This window comes from Poromitra crassiceps (genome assembly GCF_964638095.1).
Source record: "Poromitra crassiceps genome assembly, chromosome: 12".
NCBI classification, from domain to species: domain Eukaryota; kingdom Metazoa; phylum Chordata; class Actinopteri; order Beryciformes; family Melamphaidae; genus Poromitra; species Poromitra crassiceps.
In genome coordinates this window covers 23,610,068-23,627,387 of record NC_139632.1, presented here as the reverse complement: position 1 = coordinate 23,627,387, position 17,320 = coordinate 23,610,068, and the positions used below count along the sequence as shown (strand labels likewise).

Sequence of the window (17,320 nt, the reverse complement as noted above, 5' to 3'; positions counted from 1 at the left end):
CGCGAGCGCCCCCTGTGTGGCCCACGCTGGAATTGCAAAAAAAAAAAAAAAAAGGGTTTTTTTTTTTTTTACAGTGCACCTGGATGCAACATGCAAGGTACCCGCTGAATAAGTGTCCAAATGTTCATGTTATTCTGGGCAATACTCCACTTCTGTTATAACATTTCAGTCTGGTATGGAATATCTTTCAGTAATCTTTATGACTAAAAGGCTAAAAGTAATCTAATGTGTAAGAAATGACTGTTCTACATTGAAGTAAAAATGGAAATAATTAACTTGTTAGTTTTGGATTTATTTAGCTTCAAGAGTGCATTTTTGTTCGTGTGACCCTCAACACAGGCTTTGAGAATCCCGGGCCACTTACTGATACTTATGCTTAAATTAACACTCATATTCTGGTTTATTTAAAGAAAAACATTTTGGCTAGTGGAAATTCTAATTGGCTGGTAACTTTAAAATATAGCAGCCATATTGGCAGGTGGTCAAAAAAGTTAATGACATAGGAGTGAGTGAGAAAAGGATCAAATATTGGTGTTTAAGACTGAATAATGACATCACAACTGTTAATTTAAAATGAGGTATTCCTCTAAACCTGACTTCAAATGCCCCCAAAAAATTTGCGCCGGCGCCATTCGGCCCCCAACGCTCAGCAAAATCTGGCCCTCTGGTAGCGAGGACATTTTTTTGTAGGCCTCTATCATCAAAGTTCCTGGGTTACGGCATGACAATATTTGTTCGGCCCCCGGCAACAATCTGGGTTTCTCATGTGGCCCCCCATGAAAAATAATTGCCCACCCCTGATCTAAGAGCTGCACCACTGGAGGCTTTTTTTCTGTTTTCTTACCATTTGTTAATAATAAATGACTATTATAGGTAATTTTCTTCCATCACTAAAGAATGACAAGGATCTGATGATACAAACTGATGGTTCTGTTTTTCTTTGCAGACTGACTATAAACGCAGAATGCCAGTTGCAGCTGCATAACTTTCCTATGGACGAGCACTCCTGTCCACTCATCTTCTCCAGCTGTGAGTACACCACTACACCTATAGGCCAAGACCTCTGCTTGATCAATTACCCATGACAGTCGTCTCTTTCTGTTTTGACACTAAGGCCAGCCTGTTTGTGCCGTCAGTGTAATATTTACCATTCACCAACTGTAGCCAGGGTGACAAATTGAATTATCATTTTTTAGTATCTTGTGCTACAAAATACCCACCCCATTCTATAATCAGGCATGTTTCAGGTGGCTGTGTTGCTGAGGTGAAAGTCATTTTTCTTTGTGTACCGCAGGCCGTGCATTGAGCATGGTTCATGTGAGTGTATGATACTGCTGGCCCGCCTGGCTTCAGCTGCTTGTGATCAATCCTTATTGCTGTGTCCTCAGAGAACCTACAGGGAGAGAAATTCAGAATACTTTTGCACTGGCTGCCTAGAGCAACAACAACTTTAGAGGTGTCCTTTTCTATGCTAGGATTTTGTTTTGGAATCAATAAAAGTAGCACAACCTGGTTGACGGATAACAATTGCAAGGGAATTTAAATTAAATTCAAATACATAATGATGAATGATGATAAACCATGGGTGATTTCAAACTCCTTCCAGGCTCTCTGAAACACAGTGAACCTTACATAACTTCACTCACAAAGCAGAGAGAAATCTGAGTTTTGCTAATGAAGTACAGTACACTTTGCTTTACTTACATTTTCAATGGAAATTTGATTTCATGCCAGAGGCATTATGTTTTTGGGTTGTCCGTCCATCCGAGCATATGATATCTCAGGAACAGCTTGAAGGAATTTCTTCAAATTTGGCTCAGACGTCCACTTGGAGTTGGACTCAAGGATGTACAGTACTACAGTAGTAGCACATGAGCTAAAACAAATCTTTTTTGTACAAAGTTGCAATTCTTAGGGATTTTTTTAAAGCCTTAAAATCTGTGATTACTACTAATATTTTTTTGTGTAACTCCTATTGCTTTCATGGGAAGTTGACTGGATAAATGACCCCTCTCTTATGGCTTCCTAATTAAGACGTTCTTCCCCAACTTAACTTCTCCTCATGTGCCAATATTATTCTCACTGTTAGCTATTTACTGTAGATGAATGTGACAGGTCATTTGAAGGTTTACCAGTCCCACAGGCAGGAAATCCAGCCTCAGATGCTGTGAGGAATGGAGCAGTGTATTGAAAATGAAAGATATGGGTTATAGGTTATCTACTCTGGATCTATAATAGAGCCCTCTCTGAGAGATGAATTATCAAAATCACAAAGTGATTTACTGTGATAAGACCTTGCACCTTGCGCAGGATATTAGCACTTAAAACCAGCTCTCTGCAGCACCCACCACCCCCATGTCTGTGGACCAGGCCTGCTGTGATCCATTAGACCAGGGATACTCAACTTGCTTTGCCCGGGGGCCACTTTCGTGAAAGGATAGAAGGCCAGGGGCCAGTTAATAAACAAACAATATACATTTTTCTGTAGCGGATTGTAGGTTTTTGGGGTGTCAGCCGGAGTTTAGTCTGACAATGTTGTGCACACCGGATAGTTAGTTAGGTTAAGTTAGTTAGGTTATGTACATACATAAGTGCCTGGGTAGCAAGCAGACGGCGGTATTTGACAATTTAGCAGCTAAATCATAGATTATTGAAAGATATTCCATATTCCAGACTAAAATGCTATAACAAGTGGAGTATTGGCCAGAATGACATGAACATTTGGACACTTATTCAGTGGGTATCTTGCATGTTGCGTTCAGGTGCACTGTAAAATTATTATTATTATTATTATTATTTTTATTTTTTTTGCAATTCCATCGCGGGCCGCAAGTTGAGTATCACTGCATTAGACCCATTCCCTCGTCCAAGGAAATCACTGGACATTAGCCTGGTTCCCATGGCAATGTGTCTGTTTTAAGTCAAATTTGCTTACCTTTCGGCCATCATGCCTCAAGGGAATTGGAAATAATCAACGGAGTACAACACAGATGGACAGATAGAAGTAAAGGGACCAGAATATAGCAATACTTGGTACTGTATAGTAGCAGGGAGGTTGAGTCTTCTGATAAATAAATACATTATATAAACAGTATATGGCCAGAGAGAAAGCTTGTGATTAGCTGCCTCTGATGCTGAGCACCATTCTAAATGAATGCACTTGCAAGGATGCGGCATTAAGTTGTGGTCTCTGTTGTCCTTAAGGTGGAGCAACATTAGACAAAACAACAGCATACAACACACAACATTAACACTCAGAATGATCCAAATATTCACACTACCATCAACCCTACTTACAAAAAAAAACAAGCAATATCATCTGCAGTTTATGGCTAATTTTAAATTCATTAGTACAATTTATTTTGGGTGTGGGAGCTGCAACGAGTTAAATGCATGAAGTCATGAACTTTTTAAAGTTGAAGCAATGAAACCCCATTCCTCCATTTCTTCCGATAGGTCCTGAACATAACAGAAGACTGAGGCAGTGTGTGAGCAAAAAAAGTATCAAGTGGACAATTATAACTAAAATGCCATAATGGTTTAGTCACAGTGTGTCATTGTGTTACCCTGCTAAAGTACTGTACGTGTTTTAATCACTTTTGGGGTTTTGTTTAGGATTGTAGCTATAGAGGGTATGCACACCCACTGAAACACGCCCCCTCAATCAGGAACGAGTGTCAAAATGAGTGTCAAATTCCTCCCTGAGCAGCAGGTGTCACTTATCTAGGCTGATTACTGCATTCAAGCTCAGTCTTGCTGTGACTCAGCGGGCGTGACCCCACAGTGACTTCTGCCTCTGTGACATCACATGCATACCCTCTATTAGAGCAGCACTGTCTGCAAACTGATAGGGAGGGGGCAAGTAAGACTAGCAAACTGATGAGTCTCTGCCTGTTTTGGGACTTTCCATTTCCAGGTTGTTGCTACCTGTAAGGGTTTTCCTGTTTGCTGCACTTGTACTGTAAACCAACATTTCTATTGCATGGGCATGTTACAGTAATCTGTTTTAGCAGAGAAATCCACCCTAACACAAATTAACATGCTCACTGACTAACTAATATTGTAAACAGGCAGTATTATCCCACAGCTATTGGCGATATAATTGCATTTTTGGGCCAATTGTATTGTTTGATGGCCTGAATGTTGAAAAGAGTGGATATCCCCATCTGCACATTGGAGCAGCTCCCAATATTTATTGGTGACAACAATGCAACGTTTCAACCCACGCAGTGGGTCATCATCAGGCAAAATGGTCTGAATGCACAGATATTTTCAGGCCAGCTACAATAGTTTAATATATAGAAAGAAAGCTTCAACGGTCTAAAACATAAAGATTTAACATCAGGTGTTTGTGTCAGTCCCTCTTCTGGACTCACTATTTTGCGACAATCATACAGGAAGAAAACCATCGTAGATGCAGGGACACCAACTTGTCCACTGACAGCAGCCTCACTAGACCATATTGCAACAAGCAAGACCCAACACGGTCTCATTTTGAGTAATGTGTGATTATCACTTTTTCTCAAGAGGAAAAACTCACTCTGTTGCTCATATATTGCTACATGTATTGGTATCGCTATTGATCTCTTCACGTACAGTATGTATAACCCACAGATGAATGGAACAAGTTCTTCAGACACGTTCTCTGGGGCTTATTGAAAGGTATTCTGGGAAACATCGAAAATTAGCTGAAGTGGAAGAGGCAGGTTGAGGTAAAGTGGGTGCATGTGCACTAAAAAGGAAAATTACAACACTTACACTATATCACAAAATAACCCCGGAGCCTATTTGTACATCACAGTTTAATAACAGTTAGTATCTGATGGAATTTTCCATTTAGAGTTCCAGTTGCATTTTAAAAAAAATCAGTCGAAATGTATTTTGCCATCATGGTAGGCAAATGTGTAATAAATCTTTTATGAAAGTTAATGCAGGAATGCATCGCACCTTGAGCCAGTTTTGTCATTCATAAATGTTTATTACAGTTAAAAAGCTATTTTGAACAGTAAGTTGTTTTCCCACCACTTTGAATTCGAGTAGCGATTGTTGGATTTTTAATGATGTCATTAATACCAAATGAGAGAACCGTGGCAAATGTTAATGGAATTCATTCATCAAGCATGTTTGAAAACAATTAGAGCAACACCTTCCCCCACAGTTAATGTTTTTGTTAATTGAAAGCCTATTACATCAAACTGCTATCAGGCATGATCATAATTCTGTTAGCTCTTCTATTTAAAGGAATCTGTCTGTTTAACAAAGGGAAAATCCAAGGCAGTGCAACATAATAGTCGGAACTGGTGTCACCACACCAACCCATCATGACACTCACGTGATCAATGGCAAAAGTACTCCCAGGCACCGTGCACATCATGTGAAGGTCAGGCCCAACATCAAGATAGATTCCGTACATTATTGAACCAAACCTTTCATTTACTCTACTTTTCTGCTGCCTCTGTCTTCATTCCAGACTGTCTTTTCATTAGCTGGCCTCCAGCACAAGACAAATGCTGCGCTGGGTGGCCCTAGGTCTGTCTGCATAGGACATCCATCATTAGGATGTGCTATGCTGCGCCAAGGGTCACACACACACATGCTCTGTGTAATTGTAGATGGCTACCCACGAGATGAGATGATTTACAAGTGGAGGAAGAACTCTGTGGAGGCGGCGGACCAAAAGTCCTGGCGACTGTACCAGTTTGATTTTATGGGCTTGAGGAACACTTCAGACATCATAAAGACCACAGCAGGTAAAGCTTTCAGCAGTGTGTCAATAGGCATAATAACGCTTGGCATTTCAAGGATGTAGTGGCAGAAATGATTTCGAATTGATTACCAATGTAAGATAAATGGACCCAATGCTCACAGCCTTTTCAATTGCAAAAATATGCGATTTCAAAGAGCGATTGTCAGTGCGAAATTATTGATTAGGATGTTTCAACTTTTACCCCAGAGCCCAACCAATATACCAGACTACAAAGAAGCTGAAGTTAACATTTAGTACAGTGATTACCAAACTGTGGGCTGTGGAGGTACTGCAGGTGGGCCGCGAGTGGTCTGCCAACACCCTCGATTTTCGTGGGCAATCAAATGGCTGTAGAAGTGTCATTTTTAAAGCTACAGTGGAGATCCTGTTATCAGAAGAAACTAGAAGACCCAAGGCATCCATTGGTACCAAGCATAATATGCTCGCTTGTCGGGAAGGGGGCTAAATAACGCTTTAAACAGGTTAAATTTAGGCGAGGGAAAACTATTTCAAAGGGGTCCCTTGACATCTCATTTCAATTAGATCTCCCCTTTACAGATGGTAGCATTTTTCAAAGCCTAGCATTAATAACTTGTGTATTGATTTCTTCTGTTGTTGCTCATCACATTTTCTCTCAACAAATGTGTTATGCATGCAAATACTTCTGATGAGTAAGGGGGGAGAAAATGTTGGCAATCTGCTTTTAGATATTTTGCCTAAATGTTTTTGTATGTTGATGGATTATTAATTTCCGTTATGCCCCAGTTCACATGCTCTGTTAATAAAATAAAAATATATATAATATAAAGAAATATAGGGAAATACATCCTCTTAGTCTCGTGTGTTGATCAGAGTTGTGATTAAAGGGTTGAGTTGGCCCCGGAAGATTTTCAGATTTCAAAGTGGGCCGTGGCATTCTTAAGTTTGGGAAGCCTTGATTTAGTATATTATTAGTTCCTCTGGCGGCTGCCTTTTGGTGTACAATAATGTTTACATGTTGGGACGTAGGTCAACGTTCCCGACTAATCCTTTGAAGTGTGAGGTTATTGGAGCAGAGTGAACTACTTCAATCCAATACACCCGATGTATCATAAATGATATTCAAAGAGGGACGTTAACTTTTAGAGATGTTTAGATCTGTATTATGCGTTTGATAATCATCAGCAGATTATTGAATTCTAAAAATTCAACATCCAGGGAATCTAAATTTGAGGCTATGTACGGTATATCATAATTAGTTAGTTACACTTACATTCTTAATTTTAACAGTTAAAGATTTCCTGACAAATTCATCATTGTTCATTTTTGTGTTATTCAATAGTATTATCTAATTTCACACCATTTATGTGCTCATTGAGGTGTTTTGCTGTGTAAGAAACGGTGTACTGAAGAGCACCTAAGTGCCTCTGCTGCTCCTCTGATGGTCAAGGGTCAAATCCTGAGAGAACTTTTGTCTCACATTCACCTTTCTTACTATCTCATTAAGAAAATGCTGTAAGGAAAGTGGGAAGTGGACTGTCCAGATTTATAGATTATAAAAGCATGCCATTGGTTTGTAATGCAATGCCACTTAACTGATAACTTAACAAATAACTGATCTCATCTGAGATATTGTGGCTGAAATGCGTTATCTCAGTGAAAACCGAGAATGCAGCTGCACCCTATCTACCATAGACCGTGCTGGCTCAGCTCTATGTTGTTTAAGAATGTCATACAGCATTTGCATTTCCTACCAAATTGAACCCTTATAGTGAAGCCTCCAACAAGAAATGAAACTAACCCTAACCCTTACAGTCTGTAGTATACTTCTATATATCAAGTTATATTTGGCACGGGACTTATCCTTTTAAAACTCAAGCAGCAGTTAAGAATTGTATATGATTTGCTCCTAATTTGTAATAAGCCTGAATATGTTTCAGTTAATTAGCTCGTTTTATCCTTCATTAAAACATTTACAGTCTAATTTGTGAAACCTATGATAGTATGTGCTTGCCATTGGGGGAACCATGCATGTTCCCATGTCAGGTTCAAAGAAAATGTGGGTGGTGTTTTCATTTGCACAGGTGACTATGTGGTGATGACGGTCTACTTTGACCTGAGCAGAAGAATGGGCTACTTCACCATCCAGACCTACATTCCCTGCATCCTCACCGTGGTTCTGTCCTGGGTGTCCTTCTGGATCAAAAAGGATGCCACACCAGCCAGAACAGCATTAGGTACAGGTACACGCATCACAGTTCACAAGGCCTACAGGAGGTTTGTCAATGAAAAACTGAAAAACAAAGAAATATTATTGTAACTGTCGATAGTCATTCAGGCCAGATCCATCATCTTGAGTTCCTACTGTACATTTGGAAGGTTTGTCAACATTTCATTTGCATACTTTTTATCACGTTTTGCTCACCTGTTTTGAATCATGCTCTTATTGTATCTGCTCTCATCCATACTGTGTGGATATGTGTTTGTCACTCAAACACTTGAATCACTCCATTAGCTTCTTCTGTTTTATTATGTCCCCCCCCTTTTATGTACACACCCTTCATTTGTGCTTCTGCAGTCCTGTGGAACATTTTGGTGAAGGTAATTGATTTCAGTCCTTTTTCTTTTTTGTCTTCGGTATTAGGGTGTGGGGGGTGGGACTTACCTTTACCAACTCAAAAGCTAAAAAAGAAAACACACACACACACACTGCCATATATACTATATTTATATACTGTATGCAGTATATAGTGAAATGTGATTCTAAATATAGCTGAGTCGCTTGGTTTAACCAAGGAAATAAGCATTTTACGAAATGTATTAGCTATGGAAGAATGAATGGCGGATGAAATCCCTTGGTGCTGGACAGGAACAGTTGTCTCTCTTTGTCAGAGTTTAGTGTGTCATCAAAAATGCTTCATCAGCTGCTCCCTTACAGTGGCAGACAGATGCTGTCCTGCTGCTGGATCGTGTGCTCAGAGACACAGTTAATCTGTTCTATGTTTTAAAATGTCCTAACAAAAATGTCCTTGCTGGATACTAAAATTCCCTCATGGGGCAATACTTGATTTGACTTGACGTTGCATTTGGTACATCCTGTGTGTGGGGAGATATGTTCTACTTTGATTGACATTCATAGAGGAGGAAAAAAGACAAGGAATGGATCTTTGAGATGTGGGAAATAGTAGGCAATAGTGGTGGAAGTAAAAGAAATGGCATAATTCTCACATGCATGAAGGACTGGATGAGTCATACTATAGTATTCTCACATGCATGAGGGACTGGGCGAGTCATACTATAGTATTCTCACCCACCTAACCACCAACCCCACCCACCCTCCACCCCCCACAGACCGCCCCCTCACCATCACTGAGGATGAAGTGTGCCGGTCGTTCCTGCGTATCAACCCACGCAAGGCGGCCGGCCCGGACGGCATCCCTGGGCGGGTCCTCAAGGCCTGCGCCCACCAGCTGGCAGCCGTGTACACAGACATCTTCAACCAGTCCCTCTCCCTCCGACGAGTTCCCTCCTGCTTCAAGGCAGCAACAATCATCCCCATTCCCAAACAGAAAAAAGTGACCAGCCTCAATGACTGGCGCCCTATAGCCCTCACACCAATAGCCAGCAAATGCCTTGAAAAGCTGGTCATATCAAAGATCCGTCCCACACTCCCCCCGGACCACGACCCGCTGCAGTTTGCATACCGCCCCAACAGGAGCACAGCGGATGCAGTGGCACACGTGCTCCACACCGCCCTGTCCCACCTGGAGGGGAAGGACACCTATGTGAGAATGCTGTTCGTGGACTACAGCTCAGCATTCAACACCATAGTACCCTCCAGGCTGGTAAGCAAACTCAGGGACCTGGGACTAAACACAGCGATGTGCGACTGGATCCTGGACTTCCTGACAGACCGCCGCCAGGTGGTGAGGGTGGGCAACCTCACCTCCTCCCCGCTGACCATCAGCATAGGAGCACCCCAGGGGTGCGTCTCCAGCCCCTTCTGGTACGACCTCTACACCCACGACTGCGTGGCGACTCAAACTTCAAACACCATCGTGAAGTTTGCAGACGACACAGCAGTCGTGGGGCTGATCTCGGGGGGCGACGAGACGGCCTACAGAGAGGAGGTGAGGGTCCTGGAACAATGGTGCCAGGACAACCACCTCTCTCTGAACGTCTCCAAGACCAAGGAGATCATTGTGGACTACAGGAGAGGGGGGGGCACACACCCCCCAATCACCATCAACGGCACAGTGGTGGAAAGGGTGGACAGCTTCAAGTACCTGGGAGTCAACATCCACCAGGACCTGACCTGGGCCGGCCACACCGCCACTGTTGTCAAAAAGGCCCAACAGCGAATACACGGACTCAGGCGCCTGAAGAAGTTTGGGCTAAGGAAAGAAATCCTCAGGGACTTCTACAGAGGCACCATTGAAAGCCTGCTGACTGGCTGCTTCACCGCCTGGTACGGGAACTGTACCACCATGGACCGCAGGGCGCTACGGAGGGTGAGGCGCGCGGCCCAGCACGTAACAGGAGACGAGTTGCCAGAACTGCACGAACTGTATAACCAGCGGTGCCTCAGGAGGTCCCTGAAGATCATCAAAGACACAAACCATCCCCACAACAGCCTGTTCTCCCGGCTACCCTCAGGGAGGAGATACAGGGTTCCAAAAACACGCACAAATCGCTTGAGGAACAGTTTCTTCCCGCAGGCCACGAGACTCCTAAATATGCACAAATAGTGCAGTAGTCGTACCGCAGTACCGTACTGCAGCTGCTACTATTACGGATGCCTAACGTTTAATTGTAAATTTAAGTGTATGTTTAATAAGGTGCCTAACGTTTAATTGTAAATTTAAGTGTATGTTTAATAAGGTACATGCTATTTGCACATGTATGTATAAAACGTCGAATTTGGAATGTCTGAACACGTCTAACGTATGCACATGACATGTGCACCTATGTGCAATGAATATGCCACTGTCGTATAAGCCACCGACTTGTCTTATTGCTTATAAGATGCCTATTTCTTATTGCCTTATTGCTGTCTTATTGCTTATTGATGCCTATTTCTTATTGCCTATTACTTATTGCTGTTGCCTATTTGTACTATGTCGTAAACGGAGTCCACTGCACAAGAATTTCACACGTGGTACTTGTACCATGGAGTGACAATAAAAATCTTGAATCTTGAATCTTGAATCTTGAATCTTGAATCTCACATGCATGAAGGACTGGGGCGAGTCATACTATAGTATTCTCACATGCATGAAGGACTGGGTGAGGCATACTATAGTATTCTCACATGCATGAAGGACTAGGTGAGTCATACTATAGTATTCTCACATGCATGAGGGACTGGGTGAGTCATACTATAGTATTCTCACATGCATGAAGGACTAGGTGAGTCATACTATAGTATTCTCACATGCATGAAGGACTGGGTGAGTCATACTATAGTATTCTCACATGCATGAAGGACTGGGTGAGTCATACTATAGTATTCTCACATGCATGAAGGACTGGGGCGAGTGATACTATAGTATTCTCACATGCATGAAGGACTGGGTGAGTCATACTATAGTATTCTCACATGCATGAAGGACTAGGTGAGTCATACTATAGTATTCTCACATGCATGAAGGACTGGGTGAGTCATACTATAGTATTCTCACATGCATGAAGGACTGGGTGAGTCATACTATAGTATTCTCACATGCATGAAGGACTGGGTGAGTCATACTATAGTATTCTCACATGCATGAAGGACTGGGTGAGTCATACTATATTATTCTCACATGCATGAAGGACTGGGTGAGTCATACTATAGTATTCTCACATGCATGAAGGACTGGGTGAGTCATACTATAGTATTCTCACATGCATGAAGGACTGGGCGAGTCATACTATAGTATTCTCACATGCATGAAGGACTGGGTGAGTCATACTATAGTATTCTCACATGCATGAAGGACTGGGTGAGTCATACTATAGTATTCTCACATGCATGAAGGACTGGGGCGAGTTATACTATAGTATTCTCACATGCATGAAGGACTGGGTGAGTCATACTATAGTATTCTCACATGCATGAAGGACTGGGTGAGTCATACTATAGTATTCTCACATGCATGAAGGACTGGGTGAGTCATACTATAGTATTCTCACATGCATGAAGGACTAGGTGAGTCATACTATAGTATTCTCACATGCATGAAGGACTGGGCGAGTCATACTATAGTATTCTCACATGCATGAAGGACTGGGTGAGTCATACTATAGTATTCTCACATGCATGAAGGACTGGGTGAGTCATACTATAGTATTCTCACATGCATGAAGGACTGAGGTGAGTCATACTATAGTATTCTCACATGCATGAAGGACTGGGTGAGTCATACTATAGTATTCTCACATGCATGAAGGACTGGGGCGAGTGATACTATAGTATTCTCACATGCATGAAGGACTGGGTGAGTCATACTATAGTATTCTCACATGCATGAAGGACTGGGTGAGTCATACTATAGTATTCTCACATGCATGAAGGACTGAGGTGAGTCATACTATAGTATTCTCACATGCATGAAGGACTGAGGTGAGTCATACCCTTTCAGCTTGGGTTTGAGTCTGTCTTAATAATGACTCCCTGCTGACATCAATGGCAGCAGGTGACACGGATCACACCCTTTTCCAGTCAATTTCAATTTGTGTTGTACTATTCTGGGAATCTGGTCACATACAGTGGGCTCGAAAACCATAGTGCTAGTCCAATGCAAGATCCACACTGAATATAAATACGGTACAATGATTTCATCCACATAAGGCTGGCAGAACTGGAGGAACGCTTTTCAGTTTTCCACTGTTCAAAGCTGCTGTTCATTCTTTTGTCTTCTTGAGCAAAAACTCTTTGAGTCTGTGCCACTTTATCAGCAGAAGGCAGGCATTAGGCAGGTAAGGCTAATCACTGTGGCAGGCAGAGGCTGAAGGAAAAGTGTGAGATGTCCTCCTGAAATAGATGGGGCCAGCTTGTTGCCATGGAAACCTCAGGGAAACAGTCTTCTCCGTCCCCGTCCCCCCTCCCCTCATAAGCATCTCTATGATGGCCATGATGGAGCGAGATGGGAGAGAGGGAGGAATGGAATCAGCTATAGAGATCCGGGAGGAAGTGAGAGTGACCTTGTCTTGCGGCTGAAGTTATTTTTCTTACTTCTGTGAATTTAATTGATTCTCATTGTTGTCAGGGTGCCACAACATCATCAGCATGTCCTATTGTGGCCCAAAGTTAGCCCATTAGCATACTTAGCAGCTAAGTGACATTGTCAAGACAAAGCTAAAGTTAGCTTAACAGTAAGGAGTTCATGGCTAGCCGCACAGAAAGGTATTTGTAAAGTTTGTGTCAGGTGGAGGGAATAAGATGAAATTTAACAAATGTAGGCAGCGATGAGTTGGTTAATAATTGATTGCATTTATATAGGGTCTTTAGATACTCAAAGTGCTGTGAACAATCCCTAAGATGGGCTTTCTTCTCTTCTCCCGCAGGTATAACCACAGTGTTGACTATGACTACTCTCAGTACAGTCGCCCGGACGTCACTACCCAGGGTGTCCTATGTCACTGCCATGGATCTTTTTGTCACTGTCTGCTTCCTCTTCGTCTTTGCTGCTTTAATGGAGTATGCCACGTTAAATTACTACTCGTACAGCGCTCGAAAACCCGTTAGCAGCAAAACTAAAAGAACGGTAAGATTGTGCATGAATCAGTATATTTATACAGATGCAACAAATATTCTTCAAGCAATATAAGGTGTTGCCCAATGAACAATTACAGTATGTTAGTGTCGTCACAAAAATTGATTTTCCCTGATAGTGCTCTGGTTTTGTTACCAAAGTGATCCCCAGCAGAGAAAAAGCTTTTGGTTGAGATTATGTGATGCTGTCCTTTATAAGCTCTTCTGATAATTACTATTTTAAGCATTAATTAGCCTGTCCAAGCCTCCAAAACAGACAGGCCTTTATAGACTGTCAACACCTGGAGGAGGGAGTGCGGATTTGTCAACTCATGTTTTGTGCTGAGAACATAGAGACACTGCATGAAATAGGCCATGCCCATCACGGGGGAAAGCTCTCAATTCACGTCCAAACACCAGCATCATTTTCCTTGAATTAAACATAGCTAAAAGCTGTTGTGTGGTGGGCTGCGCAGACAACAAATGTAAAAAATCGCCAATTATTTGTCCTCCCGAGCAAAACAAGGAAGCCATTGAGAATTGGCGAGAAGAAAAATGTGGATCTAGCTGTCAAGGAAGTAAGTTGGAGTGTTCATCTTCCATATATACTGTATGATCTTTGTGTGCAACACGTGACATAGGAGAACGGCAGGATTTGGGGGGGGGAGTTTTTGTTTCCCCCCGTTTTGGGCATGGTTTCTGAATGATGACGCACTCCGCAGTGTCTCTATAGTGCTTGGTGGGAAAAAAAAGTCATAGTGGAAATTCATACTCACTTCACAGTAAAGTTGTATTTCATACTCTCTGCTTTAAAACCAGCATGTGTTTAGCAATTTATACTTAAAATCTGTGCCCTGCAACAAAGAGACCCCCATGAAGAGAGTGGCAGTAGTCTAAAATACATTTTCCACCGCTATTAATGAAAGTTACCTACTGTAGATCATTTAGAATACGATTTCTAGAGTTGTGTCAGTCAAAGTACCGTAAACTAATTCAAATTTGCCTTCATTTAGCTGGAAAGAATTTTTGGACAAAGAGGTTGCTTTGGATAAGAGATCGGTGGTTCGATCCCTTGCATGTTGAAGTGTCCTTGGACAAGATACTGAACCCCAAATTGCACCTGGTTGTGCTAGCACCCTGTGTGGTGGCTTGCCATCATTGGTATGAATGGGTGAACGCGTAGATAAAAGCACTACTGTATATAAATGCAGTCCATTTACGATTTAAGTGATGTCCCTGAGGTTTTTGCGCTAAAATCAATTTGACTCGTCAACACATGGATATACATTTCTAGAGTTCATGTTCTGTCTCAAAATTCTGTCAATATGTACAAAGAAACGCTTACTGTAGTTTTTGGATTTACAACTGCAATTCAACACAGATGCAGCAATCTTCAATTGGTGCCTGGGCCATTTGGCTGCCAGCCAAGCTACTTGGCAGATTAATAAACAAAGATAAAACAGAAACTTAACTTAATAACTTAGTGAAGGATTTTAACAAGATGATTCAACTTTTTTATGGGAAAAACCCATCGGACACAAATTATTAATCAAAGTAGAGTATTTTAAAACAGGACTTTAGTTTTAGGGGGTCTTGAACTTTTTGGCATTTGTCCCCCAAGTCCTCTGACCAAGTCTCTGTCTGTCACTCACTTTTCAGAACTACTCTGTCCTGGATGTGGGACCGCCGCACACTGTCATCGCTTTGAACAACTCCATGTACTCCATGTACTCCATGCAGGAGTATGAGGACGCTTGTGTCTACGAGTGCCTGGATGGGAAAGACTGCCAGAGCTTCTTCTGCTGCTACGAGGAGTGTAAAGGAGGTGGCTGGCGGAAAGGACGCCTTCACATAGATATACATGAACTGGACACATACTCCCGTGTCTTTTTCCCCACCTCCTTCTTGCTGTTCAACATTGTTTACTGGGTAGGCTATCTCTACCTTTAGCACGCTGCAGGAGCTGCTTGATCACAACAGAAGGACAAGAGAAGAAGAGGTTGGAAAAAAGACTAATGAAAGGTAATGGCAAACAAACTTTATTGTGTTACCTAACGCAAATAACTGGAGATGAAGACCCCTAACATAGTCAGGAGGACAGCCTTGGTCTGCAGGCTTTTTCCCCCCTAACACACCTCTCTGACTTCAGGTATAAGAAATACAACATATGATTTATTCCCTCCATATGCTGTACACATGGGCGGAGGACAGGCTGGTCTGTGTGCATATAACGACACGACGACTCGCACTTCAAACATCTCATTCAAGAAGATGAGTTATATTGTAGGTCCTTTTTAAATCAATGGAACATTGTTATCCAGCCATCAGTCAAAACGAAAATCCGAGGACATTCAAAACCATTCATAGTGCCTTCCTCTGGAGGGGTAGATACTATCTGCTACAATGATCAGGGAATAATGATGAAAAAGAATCTGGCTTTGATTATGGCTGTTGTCATTCAGAACCTTGCTTATAGATCAGCTATTTGTTGTAACAACTACACAAAGACTCATTAGGTTCTTATCACGGAATACTAACTTAAAAGCATTAGTAATGATTCATTCTTCCTGCCACCTAGTTTTCAACACTTAGTAGGCTTCTCCTATTTAACAAAGAAATGGGTTCCCGTGAAAGGGGGAAATAACAGCTCTATTGCGAAAACAGTCTGTGAAGGGGGATGCCCAAATTAAATACTATGGATGTGATTTGTACACTGCTGTAGGCAGAAATGTGATATTAACTATAGGATCACTCCTCTCTATTTAGCCATGGACTCTTGTTTGCATGCAGTAGACAACATGCCCCCCCAGGAGTTGAAATACTGTAGATTTGGAAATTCTACTTGGCTTTGAATGTGAACTGCTTCTCTCATAATTTGGTTTCCCTGTGTTTAGCCTTGTCATTAGCAAACGTTGAATTGCCTTAGTGCAGTCCGCCCAGAGCCGAGATGAACACCACCAATATACATATATATTTACCTCTGATTAAAAACCTCAGCATGAGGAAAAAAATCATTTCAGTGAAGGCTTAATTGGGTCTTTGCCTTGGGCAGCATACTTACAGTAAGTGGAACTTTTTGCGCTTCAGTGTTCATTATATCTTTGCTACATTTGTGCCAAATATTTCACGTATGTGCCCAGTCATTCTTGTTTTCAGACAAGGTTAAACAACCCTAAAGAATAGTCATTTTGAGTGGCTTTTATGAAACCTGAGTTTTTGTTTTTACAAACCGCCCTCCCCCCAATGCCTTTAATGATGCCTTTTGTACACTGTAATAATAGTAGTCGTTTCTCTTGGTCAGACATGTGATGGGAATTGCAGCCCAGTTTACTTTGCCTGTTGAATTCTGGAGTATTTTATGAAGTGATTTTGTGGGTGCCATGGTTTATGCTACATTCACATTGTGGCAGTGTACACTAGACGGCAAACCGGATGGTCATTGTTTTCAATATGAGAACAACAGTAATGTCCGCCTACTGTGCCTGACTATGTCTAACAAAATGGATGCAACCACATTATTCTCTTGCACCTGCCCTTCTTGTCTCCTCTCCTCCAACATTAGACAGAGCGAATAATAGTTCTTCTGACTGGCATGCTGGCTTTTGGATTGTATTCATTTATAGTGGAAATCATATTTAATGATAATTGCAAAACATAACCTACCACTGAACTATTTGAAAATTAGGCATTTTAAATAAAATATTGCATTTAAAATTAATTGAAATTGATAGTCACACACTACTATTTAACAGATACGATTTTATAGTGTTATTGTTGACTGACATACAATACTGACTGGCATGACTGTTTTTTAGGCCACAATGTGAATGCTAAATTATTGTTTTATTACACATTTGTTA

At 41.7% G+C, this 17,320-nt stretch overlaps 1 protein-coding gene across 2 annotated transcripts in view; it reads left to right on the top strand.

Annotated features, from left to right (window-relative positions):
• gabrg3 (gamma-aminobutyric acid type A receptor subunit gamma3) overlaps nucleotides 1-15,410 on the top strand; it is a gene marked incomplete at both ends in the record, with an annotated part of 99,206 nt that extends 83,796 nt beyond the window's left edge. The window contains 5 exons of one of the 2 annotated variants that reach the window (XM_083647090.1): nucleotides 947-1,029; nucleotides 5,613-5,750; nucleotides 7,810-7,962; nucleotides 13,274-13,473; nucleotides 15,120-15,410. In XM_083647090.1, the coding sequence (XP_083503216.1) occupies nucleotides 947-1,029; nucleotides 5,613-5,750; nucleotides 7,810-7,962; nucleotides 13,274-13,473; nucleotides 15,120-15,410 (865 nt within the window). The remainder of the gene's footprint in view (nucleotides 1-946; nucleotides 1,030-5,612; nucleotides 5,751-7,809; nucleotides 7,963-13,273; nucleotides 13,474-15,119) is intronic. The other variant, XM_083647091.1, reaches the window with a different exon arrangement.
• Between the last annotated feature and the right edge of the window lie 1,910 nt (nucleotides 15,411-17,320).